The 14,856-nt window shown below is 43.3% G+C and overlaps 1 protein-coding gene across 1 annotated transcript in view; it reads right to left on the reverse strand.

Annotated features, from left to right (window-relative positions):
* The window catches only part of LOC110331807 (NACHT, LRR and PYD domains-containing protein 1a-like), a 48,941-nt gene that overhangs the window by 1,345 nt on the left and 32,740 nt on the right, over positions 1 to 14,856 (reverse strand). The window contains exons 4-8 of the mRNA XM_029546118.1: positions 8,232 to 8,402; positions 7,291 to 7,461; positions 4,924 to 5,013; positions 2,804 to 2,895; positions 506 to 605 (exon numbers count right to left, since the gene is read on the reverse strand). Of these exons, the coding sequence (XP_029401978.1) occupies positions 506 to 605; positions 2,804 to 2,895; positions 4,924 to 5,013; positions 7,291 to 7,461; positions 8,232 to 8,402 (624 nt within the window). The remainder of the gene's footprint in view (positions 1 to 505; positions 606 to 2,803; positions 2,896 to 4,923; positions 5,014 to 7,290; positions 7,462 to 8,231; positions 8,403 to 14,856) is intronic.

Genomic DNA, 14,856 nt, shown 5'->3' on the forward strand with positions numbered 1-14,856 from the left:
CAGATAATGAGCAAAGCTGAGCACAGACTGTTTAGATGAAATAAAGGACTCAGGTCAGCACAGTTGATCTGGCAGTGGTGTGTTGGTTGTGGAAGACTAGGTACTATCTTAATCATGGGTGATGCCTAGTGAAATTATAGTGGGTGAAATCATATGATATCTTGGCCATATAATACTGTGACAGCTGTAATGTCACAATACTGTGACAGTGTTGACAAAGAAAGAATGAGTGTAGTTGAAACAAATTGGAAGTGTTTGATGGAACTGAGGAACTTGACAGGGAAGTACTTGTGGTCTGGGTCTTCTGTTTTATGTTTGAAAAATTTTTGAAGAAGATCCCTATTTTTATAACAGCCTCAAATTCTTATTTTAGTTCTGGCCTAATCTCCTGTATTGGTGAAGAAAGGAGAAGTTACAATAGTGACTGGGGGTGCTTTATCTGTGGGGATCCCTTATGGAAAGTAGACTGGGGAAAATCAGCCTCTGCCACGCAAAGCTCACTCACCGGTACAGGTTCCTCTCTCTGTCAACCACCTCAGTAGCCACAGGTCCTGTAGGGCCCCAGAAGTCATTTTCAGTTCTCAGAGGTTCCATGTGTTTGTCTCCTAGAGAGACAAGAGAGCATGGATGCATGAATGAATGGTCTTTAATGGTACAAATTATGAGTACCATTTCTGTAGAAGAAGCCAGCCAGTGGTTGTGTGGTAGTGGGCTATGAAAGGGAGCCTGGTCCCTGGTTGAGTACAGGCTTGGAACCTCTGTGACCCAACAGGGACAGTAGGCATTTTGTCACTCTCCTGAGCCCCTGGCTCCTGTCACATAGCTACAGCGCAACCCCCTACAGCCTCCCTGAAGAGAGGTCTGTGGCCATCAGTCACATAAGGGAAATACCCCAAGCCCCTCCACAGGTAGAGGACATGTCCACAGGTCACATAGCCTCAAGATAGATCTCCATTTAAATGAAGTACCTAAAGGCCTGGTAGCTTAGCCAATGAATTCCCCTTCGCAAACACTCCCCTCTGAAAAAGGTATTTAACCTCAGGCCCTCCCCTGAGAAGGGGGTATGGTTTTATTCATCTACTTTCCTCCTTGACAATAAATGTCTTAAAACCATGGACTGCCTCTTTTCATCAGGATCGTCCACTAGGAGCAATGGAACAGGTCTTCACCTAAAGAACTGACTGCCTAATCTCCTGCAGAAGGCCTTTCAGTTCTCCTAGCCATGGTCTCCACCAAGCCAAGCCACCCACCGAGCAAGCCAAGGACTCTCTCCTCCCTGTGCAATACAGACAGAGCTCTCCCCTTTTCCCTTCTGCTCCGGGTCAGATCCAGCCAGTAGGCCCCCACTCTGCTCTCAGCTCTTCAGCAGTACCCAGCAGCACCTGGGTGCCCACGAGCCTGAGAAGCACACAGCCCTGGCCTCCCTGCAGGACTGGGGACCCCAGAGCCAGCTCTGGCAGTCCCAGGGGACTCTAGTCTGCACTTCCTCACCCCTGGAGCAGTGTCCAGCAGCTTCCCATAGCCTGACACCCATCTGGTGATGGGCATGGGGTAAGCACAGTCAAAACTTCCTGCATCCTGACTCCTGGAGAGGCCTGAGCCCAGAGGCGGAGCAGAAGCAGATGAGGGGCACCACAAACCCTACAAGTGGTCACTCTGTGTTGCCCAGTCTCATCTCCCTTGACTTCCTCAGTAACATACCATGGCTAGATTTATGAGCTTAGGCCTTATCAGGCAGTGCATCTATATATATGCAATTGTGTGTGTGTGTTCTTTTCTCTCTTTTCTTTTCTTTTCTTTTCTTTTCTTTTCTTTTCTTTTCTTTTCTTTTCTTTTCTTTTCTTTTCTTTTCTTTACATTGTGCTTTCTGAGCAGCCATCCCACCATAAAACCTGCTCCCAAGCCAGCCTTTGTGTTTTATTTCGACCTAGCTTGTCTCAAGTGGGTACACAGAGAAAAGAACATAATACCAAAGATGTATGAGCAGCCTAGGAGGTGAGTCCTAGGCTGTAGCAGATAAGAATGAGACAGGGAACCCTGGTACAGAGCCTGATATAAGCTGCAGACTTGAGACAGGGGCAGCAGTAGCCTCCAAGGCTGAGAGAGAGGGAAGTCATCCTCCCTCTGGGTTCAAGGTATAGAAGGTCTTACAAGGGGTGAGGCTCTTGTTTATGGTGAACTTGTACTGTTCCATGTCAGAGACAGGAGACTAAAAATGATGACCACTTCCAGGGCATTTATTACAGATAATGCTTTCTGTATGGGACAGGGAATATGTACCCATGTAACCTCAACAATGTCACTGACTCAACAAGATCTTCCCAGTGACGACAGTAATTGACATGCTAATGTGGATGAGGGAAAAGTCATAATGCTTCATGCCAAAATAAAGATCTATAGGCACTTAGCAGCTGGGAGGAGAAAGGTGACATCAGTCAGTCTTCCCCAGGCAAGGGTTACTACACAGATTAGCCAATCCTAAGTGGCCATCCTCAAACATGTATTCATGACCAAACAGTAAATGGACTCATCTTGTTGCATTTATATATGCATATGTATACATAAGTGTATATACACATATATTTAACAACAATAATATTAAAGAAGAGGTCAAGAATTTGAGAGTTTGTGGAGGGAACACAGGAGGAGCTGGCGTGAATAGATGGAGGGGTAGAAATGATGTAAATATATTATTTATGTATAAAATAAAAAAAATTCAAACAAGAAAGAGAAATGATGTCTTTCCCCTACAGATGCTCTTGTATCCAATACTTGCAGGCTCTGGGTTGATCCCTTTACATACCTGACTGTTGTCTCTGCTGCTTCAGTATGGCCGGGCTATCACCCACTTCTTCTTTATCCATGTTCATAGTAGGGACAGTCACATGTGGCTTCCTACACATAGACATATTCTTTCCCTCAGATGTCAGAAAAAGCATGGATACCCATGGCTGTTTGCACAATATCTCCACATAAAACCCAACCCATCTGGATTTTGACTCTGTCCCATGCTTTTTCTATGAGCCACAACTCTATGACAGCCCCCAACCACCTTGCACCTATGGTGCCAGAACCATAATCTCAACCCCTCATTTGCTTTATATGAATGTGTTTCCCAGTATTCACACATTAGAGTATTAATCCCCAATGCAATGCCACAGTGCTCATAGGATGAAGGGTCAGACACAATAAGATCATGAGGGCTCTGACATCATTAAGGGGTCAATACCATCATCACAGAGGTAGATTCCTGTGACAGCAGATTGCCACAAAAGCCAGCTTAACTTCTTGCTCTCAACATTCCATGTTGTGAAATCAAATGGAAGAGCAAGAAGGACTTGTCTAGATGTAGATTCCGTGCCCTTGCCCTTCCTTATATCCAAAGCTTCAAGAAATGATCTCTATTCTTTATATGTGGTGCCCACTGTCACACTTTATGGTATAGCCATTGAAAACAAACTAATAATCACTCACTCAGAATGCTAATTACCTAGGCAGCACCTTCTAAATTCCCCCACTTTCTGTTCTCTACTCTACACAGTCTCCATCCTAGTCCTAGGATGGAGTGGGCAGTGTCCTGAGCCACTGCCCTCATTCTCTGACAGGTATTCCTGCTTCTTATGTGGTCCTTTGCAGCACATTTTATACATAGTAGCTGACCATAAAACATGGGAGGAGATGCCACTTCATGACTGAGGCCATGAAATGCCTCTCATTGCCTCTGGGCAGAAGTAGAAGTTTCTTGGCATGGGTCATTATTCTTACTCTGACCCCTGTCCACTTCAGGGACCCCTATATCTCCCTTTTCTGTTCATTGACCACTAGACCAGTGACTCTCAATGAAATGTCACCTGGATAGCCTGCTAAATCAGAAATGTCATTGAAGGAAGCTGCTCTACATGAAATTCTGAGTCAGCAGAGATGCAGTGGGGCCTGAGAACCTGTGTTTCTGTGGATCTCTCAGGTGATGCTGAAGCAGAGCTGATGGTCTCTAAGTGTGTTTTCCTCTCCTTTTATACTCTACACCTGGTATACTTCTACTAGGCTCCTCCCACATTCCCCATCTTTAAGATATCACGACTGTTCACCTCAGCTTAGGATGAGTTCAGACAGACTACAGTTGCACTCACAGAATCCCCAGGTAAAATTGGTGGACAGTTGGGGAGTAAGTGCTTCCCCTTTGCTGGACTGAGGTAATAAATGATGGGTTATGTCTGCCTTGTTCATGAATGTGACCTCAGATGCCCAAATAGGGTTTGATGCATAGTGTTTCTGTGGGAATGTTTGTTCAATGAATGGATGACCCTCCTACGTCTAGAGGCCTCTCCACTTCACGTGTGGCACTGATGCTATGAACTTGAGAACAGATGGAATTCATGGTCATGAACTGAAATGTGCCAAAAATCAGGTTTTACTACAGTCCGTGTGTGTGTGTGTGTGTGTGTGTGTGTGTATGTATGTGTATGTGTTGGAACATGTATATTCCCTTTTGTGTATGTGTCTGTCTGAGCATTAGAGTTGAAACAGTGATACACAGAGTGTGTATTGTTCTCTAAGCAATTCTGTTTTTCTTCACTATGGTTTCTGCTTTCATTGTAACAGTGGTCTGGCTTTACTGGTGGCTACTGTTATCCCAATTGCTGTTCCCAGAAGATGCTCCACTAACTTATCCTTTCATATTTTTTTTTCATATTGAAAGACTCAAGGAGACATGTTACATGATTCTATTTTTGCTAAACAAAAGACCACAGCCGCTGTACATACAGAACCCTTCCTTACTTCAATAGTTGTGATTTCCTGGTTTCTTTCAGGCTCTCTGTGCCTTTCCTATCTCAAGACCCTTTCCCCATCTCTCACCTTTGAACCAGTCACATAGGGCCAGGGGTGACCAGAGGGAAATCTTTGTCTCCATCCCCACCTTACCATGCTCTGGAGATGAGCAACTTCAGATTCTTTGCCTCCAGGGTCCTGAGCTCTGTAATCACTTCTTCACTGAGAGAGGCCTGGTCCAGCCTACAAGCACAAGAGGGCGCTGTTTTGAGAAGTCAGAGTTCAGGATCCTGAGCTCTGTTGTTTGTGTATGGAGCCAGTGAGGAGGTGAGGAGGCTCATTCCATCTCATCCTTGATCAAAAATCAGGACAAGGGGGAGAGAGAGAGAGAGAGAGAGAGAGAGAGAGAGAGAGAGAGAGAGAAGGCTGAATGGACAGAGATATGCCCATAAGGCAGTCTCAGTGGGACTGAGTGTTCAGGGAGATTTGAATACCAAAAGAGGACCTTTAGAACATTTCAGAGGTGAAATGAGGGGCAAGTCCTTTATATTTCTCCACAGGTCAGTTGTTGGAAATAGATTGTCCCAGGGAGGGGAACATGGCTATAGATAAGGGGGCTCTTGTTGGCAAAGGATACATATGTAGCTATCAGTATTCCTAAAGGCTAATAGTTATGTTTATATTTCCAGAGGGATTCTGGGCAGCTCTTCAAGGTGAACACAGGGCCAGGAGGCAAGGTTTCATGGAAATTCCCCTGGAAGGAAAGGACTTTGGTTCCATTCTCACTTCCTCCCTCCATCCCTTTAGTGCTAAGGAAGGAAAGCTTGTCCTTACACAGAAGCCACTACCAAGGTCCTCTGGTCCATTCTTATAACACTCAGTTTTCAGGGTTGTTGATAGTGTTAGAATAGTGCCTTACTTCTCTGGGTTTCAGAGTTCACAGCTCCTAAGCATGGATACATCACTCTTACCACTCCTATTATGTCTGCTGGGAAGCACAGACAAGCCAGAAGGGGAAAGGTGCCTCTTCTCTAAAAGGCTGTGCAATGACACCAAGCTGCTTTATGGGGAGCATGACAGAGCCTTTGAGTTCAAGAATGTTCTGTCTTTAGGAGTCAAGGAGACAGGTAACTGAGTTTTCTGGAAGTAAGATCTGCAGCAGAGGCCAGTTCTGGACTTGTTCTTCAGTTTGTGAGGAACAATCATGGCTGAAAACATGCTGGGAAGCAAAGGTGCCAACCAGCTTGGCCAGTTTCAGTTATCAGTGTTATGGAAATAAGAATCCTCACTGCAAAACTGCTCCTTTAGGTTTGAGAGTTGCAGCAGTAGGTCAGACAGAGGGAAGTTCCAGGACAAAGGCTTGCCTGACTTTCCTGTTTGCTGGAAGAACCAGCAGGCTCTATAGGTACAGGGCTCAAGAGCCACTGTGTCTCTGAGATCATGAAGGGCACTGGCCAGCAACCTCTGGGAAGTGTTCCTCTAGAAAGTGTCTGTGTACTTGTGCTGGAGAGATGGAAGGACTGGAGAGGGAGCAGCTTAGAGACAGCATGAAGGCTGTGTGGAGAAGGACACATGTCTCCAGGGCTGTAGTTTGGAGGCTTTTTTAGTTTGTATGGAACTCTAGAGGAATGGTACACCTCCAGGTACAGCAATCAGTCTCAGGCTTCTGTGACTCTCTATGGCCCCTATGACTCTCTATCGTTCCAGCCCCTATCTGTTCCAGAGCCTTCCCTAACTCTGCCATTGCCTGGGCTGCTGGTCTCATGTTGGCTGAACCAAGGCCTATTTCTCCTCCAGGCCTCAGATACCCCTCTTGGGGCATTCAGTAAATTATGCCTCTCACAGAATTATACTCTCATAATATTGTTGCCTGAGCAGCATTCAGCAATTTGTACATACAGAGTCACAGGCTGATGGGTGATTAATATCTGTCTCTTTCCACATAACTCAGAGGATAGAATCATGTGTGTTTGTGTTTATTTTTCTAAGGTTTGTACCAGTACTTGACATACAGAGTACTTGCTATAAATACATACATAAATGAATTAATTAATGAATAAATGATTGAGGCACTCTCCTGGAAAAGGGCAAGCTTGAGAGTCCCTTACTGTATATAGCCATGTCAATGCATGTGATTCCATCATGCCATGTATTCACCTAGTATTATCTTTCATATGTACATATAATGTATATTACATAGTATATACTTTCATATGTATCTTATGTATCTTTCATATGTACATGTAATGTATATTATATAGTACATACTTTCATATGCACTATGTAATATACATTACATATCTATGTGGTGGCTATCACATTCCATTTAATTCATGAGGACACTGAGTTTTCCAGAAGACAGTGCCTTGCCCAATCACAGGGTGTAAGTGGCACAGCTGGTCAGGAGCCAGGCTAACTATGAATCATCTATCTCTTTCTTTTCTATGTTTTGTCATCTGGGAACTCACCTATGTACCTTCCTCTCCTTATGTCCAAAAACGAAATGCAGGGCTTGCTTACCACAGGATGTTGAGGTTGCAGGCAGGATTCCTGAGCCCCTCACACAGCAGCTGCACACCATCATCACCCAGGTCATTCAGCTGCAGGTCCAGCTCAGTCAGGCTGGAGCTGGCACTGAGCACTGAGGCCAGGAGTGAGCAGGCTGTGGATGTGAGGCCACATTCAACAAGCCTGCATGGGAGATGCTCACTGTCAGCTTCTGCAGGGCTCATTGCTTTTGAAAACTTATCTCAGGTCTCCCTTTGTGAGCCTTAGCATGCTGAGCTACCAGTGGTTAGCTCTCTGTTGTGCCTTTTCTGGTCTAGGCAGAGAATTCCAAGTTCTCCACAGCTGAGCTGCAGGAGCAATGGATGCAGGTCAGGACCAATGCTCAACTACTATAGGCCGTGGCAGAGCTCCATAGGCCTAGGACCTCTCACTGCTAAATTTCAAGAGTCATGTGACATGAAATTCACCAGGCCTAGTATAGGGCATGATGTCATTCATTAAGTGAGATCTTAATCAAGATAAAGTTCATAGAAATAGTGTCTGATTAAAAGTGCAGTAGTCTGTAAGCTGAATAAACCCTTTCCTCCCTGAAAAAAAAAGTGCAGTAGTCAGGAGGAAATGAGGAGATGCCATTCCTTGGACCTGGAATTTTCCCCCTCAGGCTTTTCTTTGCCTCTGTATTCTTCACTTCTGCTTTATCCATCTGCTCCACTGAACAACATGTGAATCAAGTGCTGTCATTAGCTAGTGGGACTTCTTGATAAATGAAGTCTTTTATGATCCCCAAGAACAGAATCCCATTTGTTTATCTTAACACGTCTGGCATGTGTTATAGGTGTGGTAATGGGAGTTCAGTAAATACTTGATAAATACCAAGCCCATCTTAGACATCCTGTGCTTTTAGTCTCCTCCCATCTACCCCTGATTTAGGGGAGAGCCCAGGTCAGACTCACCACAAGGTCTTTAGTTGGCAGCCAGGGTATCTCAGGGCCTTGCAAAGACTGCATGCTGCAGAGTAGCTCAGTGGATTTCCACTTAGGTCCAGCTTCTCCAGGTTGGGGTTGAATTTTAGATTGAAGAAGAAAATCTTCCAACTGGCATCAGTGATTGGGGTCCACCTGTACCTGAAGGAAGAAAAATGTGTGTGACGTGTGTGTGTGTGTGTGTGTGTGTGTGTGTGTGTGTGTGTGTGTGTATGTGTGTGTGGTCTGTGCACAGCCCCATACCACATATTGGGTTTCTATCTGTTTGAGTCTCCAGCACTATTATGCAGTCTTCAGAATTCACTAGCCTTCTACATGTTCCTTTGCTCCAAACTTTATCCTCTACTCTAGGTGGTTCCTTATCTGTATCCTTTAGGATAGCATGCCATGTGCTCATTTTGTGCATCTGTTTATGACTCAGTCCTGGTGACTGAAGGGTGTTAACAAATGGCTTGTATCTTTTCTTTTTAATCTGTAGTGGTTAGCTTAGGACCTGACACAAAGTGGTACCTTGGAAATTCAGATGGGCTTCTTCTCTTTGATGTGAATGCACCTGCTTTCCTTTGAAACAGATTTCTTGAGTCTCATGATAGAAAGCTTGATGGGAGAGAGCTCAGGAGTGGCAGTATCAATGACTCGGTGACAGTATGGTAAGCATGATCACACCCTATACTATAGCTGTGTTGGTTCACATGGTCCTTGTATTCTTCTAAGGATAGAGCACCTTAGGGAGAGGAAAGGGGTGAGACTGGAGAGACACACAAAGAGAGGGAGACAGAGACAAAGAAGGAGAGACAAAGAGAGATAGAAAAACAGAAATAGAAGCAGAGACAAATAGAAAAAGAGAGGCAGAAACATAGGAAGAGACAAAGAGGAAAAGATAGACAGACAGACAGACACACACACACACAGAGACAGACAGACAGACACAGACAGAGAGACAGAGACAGACAGACAGACAGACACAGACAGATAGACAGAGACAGAGACAGACAGACAGACACAGACAGAGAGACAGAGACAGAGACAGACAGACAGACAGACACAGAGAGACAGACAGACAGAAAACAGAAATACAGGGAAAGACAAAGAGGAAGAGACAGACAGACAGACTAAACATGTACATGCACCACACACACATACATAGACACACACACACACACACACACACACACAGAGAGAGAGAGAGAGAGAGAGAGAGAGAGAGAGAGAGAGAGAGAGAGAGAGAAGCCCTGAATGGTAGTATGCATTCCTTTATCATTTATTTCTTTATTCCTTAATGCCAGCAACAAAGCTTAGCAGACATGAGAAAGTTGAGTTCTAAGCTAGACTAAGATACAAACATCAAAAGGCTGGGAGCAACAACATGTATGATCTGTATAAAACCAGATCCTAGCACTACAAACAAAAGAAATAGACCAACTAAAAAACAAACAAACAAACAAACAAAAAAACCAACCAACCAAACAAACAAAAAAACCAGAAATCAAAAGCCACAAGTGCCAAAGCATAGATTTAAAGTAGGAAACTTTGAATGAAAAAAATTTTTAAAAAATTTAAATCTACAACATCAAAGAAATATTAGAGAAACCAAGTACTAAACTTCAAAGAATGATTTTTAAAAGGGGATTTATATATTTTTACTTCATGTGTACAGTAGTACGCCTGCTTCTCTGTGTCCTATATAAATGTAGTAGCCATTAGAGGCGAAGCTGTGCCAGGAATCCTCTGGAATTATGGTTAAGGTAGTGTGAGCTATATAATGTGGGTGCTTGGAATGGATTTGCATCTTCTGAAGGAGCAGCAAGTGTTCTTTCTTGCTGACCCACTCACTTTGTCCCCAGAGGATGGCAGTTTTGGTGCATTGTTAGTATTAATACCAAATGAACATGGAAATCCAGAATATATTATTTAAAAAGCATGAGGTTTCATTATGAGCAACACACATAGAAATTCCTCGCCCTGCCATCTTTGATGCCTTAATTTCTTGAGCTGGTCCTTTCCCTACCCTTGGCTTTGGCCAATTTCACCTTCGAACTGTTTTCATTGTGTGCAATGGCCTTCTGGTTTTTCGCCTTGTCTATCTGACTTTCCCTCTCAACTTTACTTGCTTAATAGCAGCTGTAGACTTCCACTTTTCCATGGGATCACCACCTGGTCCTAATGGCACTGCCCTGTTCAACCAGATTGGTGTTCCTGGTTTCTCCTTTCCTATCTGACCTCCACCTATGTATATACTCAGATTTCTTCTGAATATTCACATCAGATGACTTCTACTTGAGACATCTGTATCAAGCCATTCAAGACTAACTTTTAATAACCAGAGACACTTAGAAACATCCTAAAATGGCCAAGAATAGGAAAATGATCCAAATGATTCTCTGTAGGCATTATTCTCTGTAGGCTTGTCAGAATGATACTGTACTAGACATTTAGTTTCAGGATAAGACAGCCTGGATTCATTAAGAAAACAAATATGAACATAAGATAACAGATTAAATGTACTCAGTTTTCCCATAAGCAAGTATACAGAGAATAGATTAAAGGGTATAACACAATTTTTCCTTTCTGCTGTGGATCAAAGCCAGAGTCTTGAGCTTGCAAGATGGGGTGTTTTGAATGAGATGTCACCCTGAGTCATGAGCATTTGAATGGTTTGTTGAACTCACTGTACTCTTTGTGGAGGCTTAGGAGGTATTGCTTTGAGGCAGGATGTTTGTGTCTGGGGACAAGGCAAAAAACAGAAGACCTTTGCATACAATGAAAACAGTTTAAAGGTAAAATTGGCCAAAGCCAAGGAAAGGGAAAGGACCAGTTCAGGAAAATTAGGTGTCAAAGATGGCAGAGTGAGGGATTTCTTTTTCTTTCTTTCTTTCTTTCCTTTCTTTCTTTCCTTTCTTTCTTTCTTTCTTTCTTTCTTTCTTTCTTTCTTTCTTTCTTTCTTTTGTTTTTTGTTTTTGTTTTTCACGACAGGGTTTCTCTGTGTAGACCTGGCTGTCCTGGAACTTACTTTGTAGACCAGGCTGGCCTCAAACTCAGAAATCCTCCTGTCTCTACCTCCCAAGTGCTTTGATTAAAGGCGTGCGCCACCACTACCCGGCTACACTTTTTTTTGAGGAATTTCTACGTGTGTTGCTTATAATGGCACCTCATGCTTAAAAAAAAAAAAAGAAAGAAAAGATTTCAAAGCCTTGCCCCTGTCTGTTCCCTGTGCTTCATTTTCCAGCCCACCACTCTCTCTGCTTTTCCAGAAGCCAGCAGGGATCAGAGACAACCAGGCAAGACCCAGTCCTCCAAAAATAACCAGCCTGTCAAAATCTCCTAAAACACACCTCAGAGCAGTAAATTTCACCTTGTTCCCTGTGCCCCATTTTCAGGCCCACCACTCTGCCTATATTCCCAGAAGCTTGCAGGCACCATGGATGACCCACTCCAAGCCCTTGCCTGCCAAGGTCCCTTAAAATATACACCCAACACCCTTAAACTCTATCCAGCCCCTGGACTCATGTTTCATTGCCCACAATTCTGCCCTTGTTTCTCAAAGGCTCCTATGGCACCTGAGAACCTGGACACTGGTACTATGGATCCTATAAACAAGGTTAGCACTTGAAACCATAGATGCATTGCAGGCCACAAAAACTCCAGGAAAGACACCTAAAGTATTGCTAGTAACCAGAACTTGGGCTAGAAGACAGAGAGGAAACACAAGCCAAGGGAAAAATCAATGTAAAAAATTTCCACCGAACAAAAACAATTTCAGAAATCAGCACCTAAGGATATATTCACCACAAAAGGCAGAGGGCTAGCAGCCAGCATAAGAACACAGTCAACAAGAGCTGGGGCAATATGACACCACCAGAGCCCATCTATCCAACTACAGCAAGTCCTGGATACCCTAGCACAGCTGAAGCACAAAAGTGACCTTAAATCCAAATTTAAGAAGATGATAGCATCCCTTAAAGAGGAAAATACAATCAAACAGGGAAAGAAAATGAATAAAATTGTTCAAGACATGAAGATGGAAATAGAAGCAACAAAGAAAACACAAAATGAATGAATCCTGGAGTTGGAAAACCTATGTAACAGAACAGAAACTACAGATGCATGCATCACCAACAGAATACAAGACATAGAAAAGAGAATCTCAAGACTAGATTATACCATAGAAAATAGCAATACATTGGTCAAAGAAAATATAAATCAATAAAGTTTCTCACACAAAACAACCAGGGTATTTGGGAATGCTATGAAAACACCAAACTTTGAATAATAGGAATAGAAGAATGTAAGATTCGCAGCTCAAAGGCCCAAAAATGATATAATTTTCAACAAAATCATAGAACAATGTTCTAACCTAAAGAAAGAAATGCTTATAAGTATACCAGAATCTTGTGAAACACTCAATAGATTAGAGCAAAAAAGAAAATCCTCCTTCCCACATAATAATCATAACACTAAATATGCAGAACAAAGAAAGAGTATTAATAGCTACAAGGGAAAAAGGCCATGGAACAAATGAAAACAAATCTATTAGAATTAATGAGACTTCTCAACAGAGACTGTAAATGTCATAAGGGTCTCTGCACATGTCGTGCAGTACATAAGGGACTAGACTGCCAGCCCAATCTACAAAACTCAGCCAAACTTTCTTTTTTTTCTTTTCTTTTCCAACTGCTATCATCTTTTTAAAAATTAGATATTTCATTTATATTTCAAATGCTATCCCGAAAGTCCCCTATGCCCTCCCCAGCCCTCCTCCCCAACCCACCCACTCCTGCTTCCTGGCCCTGACATTCCACTGTACTGGGGCATAAGATCGTCACAAGACCAAGGGCCTCTCCTCCCATTGATGGCCGACTAGGCTATCCTCTGCCACATATGCAACTATATACATAGTTCTGGGGGGTACTAATTAGTTGATATTGTTGAACCTCCTATAGGGTTGCAGACCCCTTTAGCTCCTTAGATACTTTCTCTAGTTTCTTCATTAGTGGAACTGTGTTCCATCCAATAGATGACTGTGAGCATCCACTTCTGTATTTGCCAGGCACTGGCATAGCCTCACAAGAGGTAGCTATATCAGGGTTCTGTCAGCAAAATCTTGTTGGCATATGCAGTAGTGTCTGGGTTTGGTGGTTATATATATGGGATGGATCCCTGGGTGGGGCAGTCTCTGGATTGTCCTTTATCCGTCTCAGCTCTGAACTTTGTCTCTGTAACTCCTTCCATGGGTATTTTGTTCCCCATTCTAAGAAGGAACAAATATCCACTCATTGGTCTTTCTTCTTCTTGAGTTTCATGTGTTTTGCAAATTGTATCTTGGGCAGTCTAAGTTTCTGGGCTAATATCCACTTATCAGTGAGTGCATATCATGTGTGTTCTTTTGTGACTGGGTTACCTCACTCAGGATGATATAATCCAGATCCATCTATTTGCCTATGAATTTCATAAATTCATTATTTTTAATTGCTGAGTAGTATTCCATTGTGTAAATGAACCACATTTTCTGTATCCATTCTTCTGTTGAGGGACATCTGGGTTCTTTCCAGCTTCTGGCTATTATGAATAAGGCTGCTATGAACATAGTGGAGCATGTGTCCTTATTAAAAGTTGGAACATCTTCTGGGTATATGCCCAATTAACATAGATGGAGAAAACAAGATAGTCCATGACAAAACCTAATTTAAACACTATCAAGGGACTCAAGTTCCTTCTGGTTGGCGCCAGCTCCTGGTCACCTTGGGCACGAACTTAGCAGAGAGTCCCACGGCCTCCAGAGGACTCTCCAGGAGATCTTAGGATCACTGGTAAGTGGATCACAACATCTGTTCCAAACCAGTCCTGACAGGCCTGTGACAGCAGAAGCAAGGACACAGGTGCCCTGCCCAACCAGCAGCTCTGGTTCCTTTTGATTGGTACTGGTATACCTTGGTTTCAAACACACCAGACAACCCCATGGTCCCCAGAGGAGATACCAATTCTAGGTGCTGTAACACGCCCAGGATCTTAGGGTTCCAGGATCCCAGGATAACAGGAGCTTGATCACACCAGAATCTCGGGCTCTCAGAGGAAGTTTGACAGCCAAGAACTCTGACACACTCAGAATCTCAGGTTCACAGGAGCCCAGAATCACAGGTTCACAGAGAAAGCTGGACTCTGAGGAGTCCTGAATCAACTGGGATTATAGGAAGGACAAGCTCCAATCAGATATATTGAGGGCAGCAAGCACTTGAGATAATCAGATGGCAGGAGGCAATTGTAAGAACAGAAGCAACAGAAACCAAGGTTACTTAGCATCATCAGAACCAAATTCTCCCATGATATCAAGTCCTGGATACACCATCACACCAGAAAAGCAAGATATGGATCTAAACTCACTTCTCATTATGATGATGGAGGAAATAAATAACTCCCTTAAAGAAATACAGGAAAACACAGGTAAACAACTAGAAGCCCTTAAAGTGAAAATACAAAAATCCCTTAAAGAGTTACAGGAAAACACTACCAAACAGGTGAAAGAATTGAAGAAAACCATCAAGGATCTAAAAATGGAAGTAGAAACAGTAAAGAAATCACAAAGGGAGACAACTCTGGA

Source organism: Mus pahari, chromosome 14, assembly GCF_900095145.1.
Source record: "Mus pahari chromosome 14, PAHARI_EIJ_v1.1, whole genome shotgun sequence".
In the NCBI taxonomy this organism is placed as follows: Eukaryota; Metazoa; Chordata; class Mammalia; order Rodentia; family Muridae; genus Mus; species Mus pahari.